General features: G+C 48.7%; 2 protein-coding genes across 2 annotated transcripts; both read left to right on the top strand.

The window, feature by feature from the left end:
• Window positions 1–251: 251 nt before the first annotated feature.
• Window positions 252–896, top strand: Pmar_PMAR009788 (hypothetical protein; the record flags this gene model as incomplete). The annotated part of the gene is made up of 2 exons (XM_002782636.1): window positions 252–569; window positions 723–896. 2 exons carry the CDS (start codon window positions 252–254, stop codon window positions 894–896), a joined length of 492 nt encoding a protein of 163 aa, XP_002782682.1.
• A 316-nt stretch (window positions 897–1212) lies between these two features.
• Pmar_PMAR009787 (hypothetical protein) lies at window positions 1213–1375 on the top strand (the record flags this gene model as incomplete). Its single annotated transcript, XM_002782635.1, has 1 exon — window positions 1213–1375. A coding segment is annotated over one exon (163 nt), but the record flags the coding sequence as incomplete, so codon positions are not given.
• Between the last annotated feature and the right edge of the window lie 85 nt (window positions 1376–1460).

The raw sequence follows: 1460 nt of genomic DNA, 5'->3' as shown, positions 1-1460 counted from the left end.
GCGTTCGCGAGAGCTGCTGCTGACTATTTCGAGACGTGGGCTACTTATGTCAACAGTGGACCGGATCATCTCACCTTCATCGATCGCCGGAGGGCTCATTTTGATATGGCTTGGCGTCGTGCGGCTAAGTCGGCCCCTAACCCGAAAATTCGGAGTATAATTTACCAAATGTCTTCAGAGTTGATAGCACTAAGACAGACCTGAGAGATGGCTCATACAGCCCGAGCATACTCCGCTATATTTGGCATCCTATGGTTCCTGACTTGGTCGATTTGAGGCTGGAAGTGGTGTATTGGCTGAGGCAAACTGCAGTGCCGTTGAGGCCAGGGGATGATATAGATAGGACTCAACTGCGTGGGTTGTCGGAGCAAGTTCAGGGAAGGTTGACGGATGAGTCATTGTTGTATAGTAAAGCTGTCGTATCGGGGGAATCCGCCTTGTCCCCGGCCAATGATATTGTACGCTTCCAGTTCGCGTTCTCACTTATAGCGCATTTTGCGGTATTGGCTGACGAGTTCCACACGCTGGTGAGGGAATATGAGATGAGCCTCCCAGAGGAGACCAATGGGGTAGGTTGGCCGTGTTAGTGTAGTTTTAATGATTGTTTGTTATTTTCAGTACAACTGGTGGGGTCGTCTGTGTCGGTATCTATCTGAATGCAAGGCGTATTGGATCCATTGGTGGCATTTACCTTTCTGGGCATTTGGCAATATGACTCTCAGGCAAAGGCTGGTACATCCATTGAGACTGTCTCTATCCATTACGCTCTTTGCGCTTCCCCTTATTGCCTGGGCTCAGGAGGAACCGGTGGTAGAGACGTATGGATTTTGGGGACTGGTACCACTCCTTTTCTGTCTCTTGCCGACCCCAGGGGCGTCTCTGGTGAAGGGAACTAAGCGGATTATAGGAACGCTGTTGGCAGCAATTACTGCTATTATTTGCGTATCAGCTAATCCTCGCAATATCCCTGCATATGAAGTGGAGATGTTCGTTGTGGTGACACTGGGCAAGCTGGCTTCACTTTACCCGAGCATTGACTACGCTGGGACCGTCTTTGCTTTTACGTGGATGATTATCGGAATCATTCCTAGTCTCAACGAGACATTTGATAGAACTCAGATGATCTATTGGTCATTATGGAGAGTCGCTCTGACACTTATTGGTACCTTTGGTGGAACGTTGATCACTTGTTTTGTATTCCCGACTTTTGCTATGACCAAGCTGAATAAGGAGTCGGTCCATGAGCTTTTGACTCAGGCTGATATGGTGGCTAGTTCTATAGAGGAGCTGTGTAAAATTGAGAAGGGCCCTGCGGTGAATCCTGATAATCGTCGTTATGAAGTTGGTGATGCGTTCTGGAAATCATGCGACATGCGTACTGGGCTAAGACCAGAAGCTAGAGCTGAGGCCCTGGTATTGGCCAAGACTTCGTTCGTGGATGATACCACACGATCGGTAAT

The sequence above is a fragment of the Perkinsus marinus genome, assembly GCF_000006405.1.
Source record: "Perkinsus marinus ATCC 50983 genomic scaffold scf_1104296938732, whole genome shotgun sequence".
Lineage (NCBI taxonomy): Eukaryota > Perkinsozoa > Perkinsida > Perkinsidae > Perkinsus > Perkinsus marinus.
The sequence above is the reverse complement of the archived record's forward strand: the minus strand, read 5'-3'. Positions and strand labels throughout refer to the sequence as shown.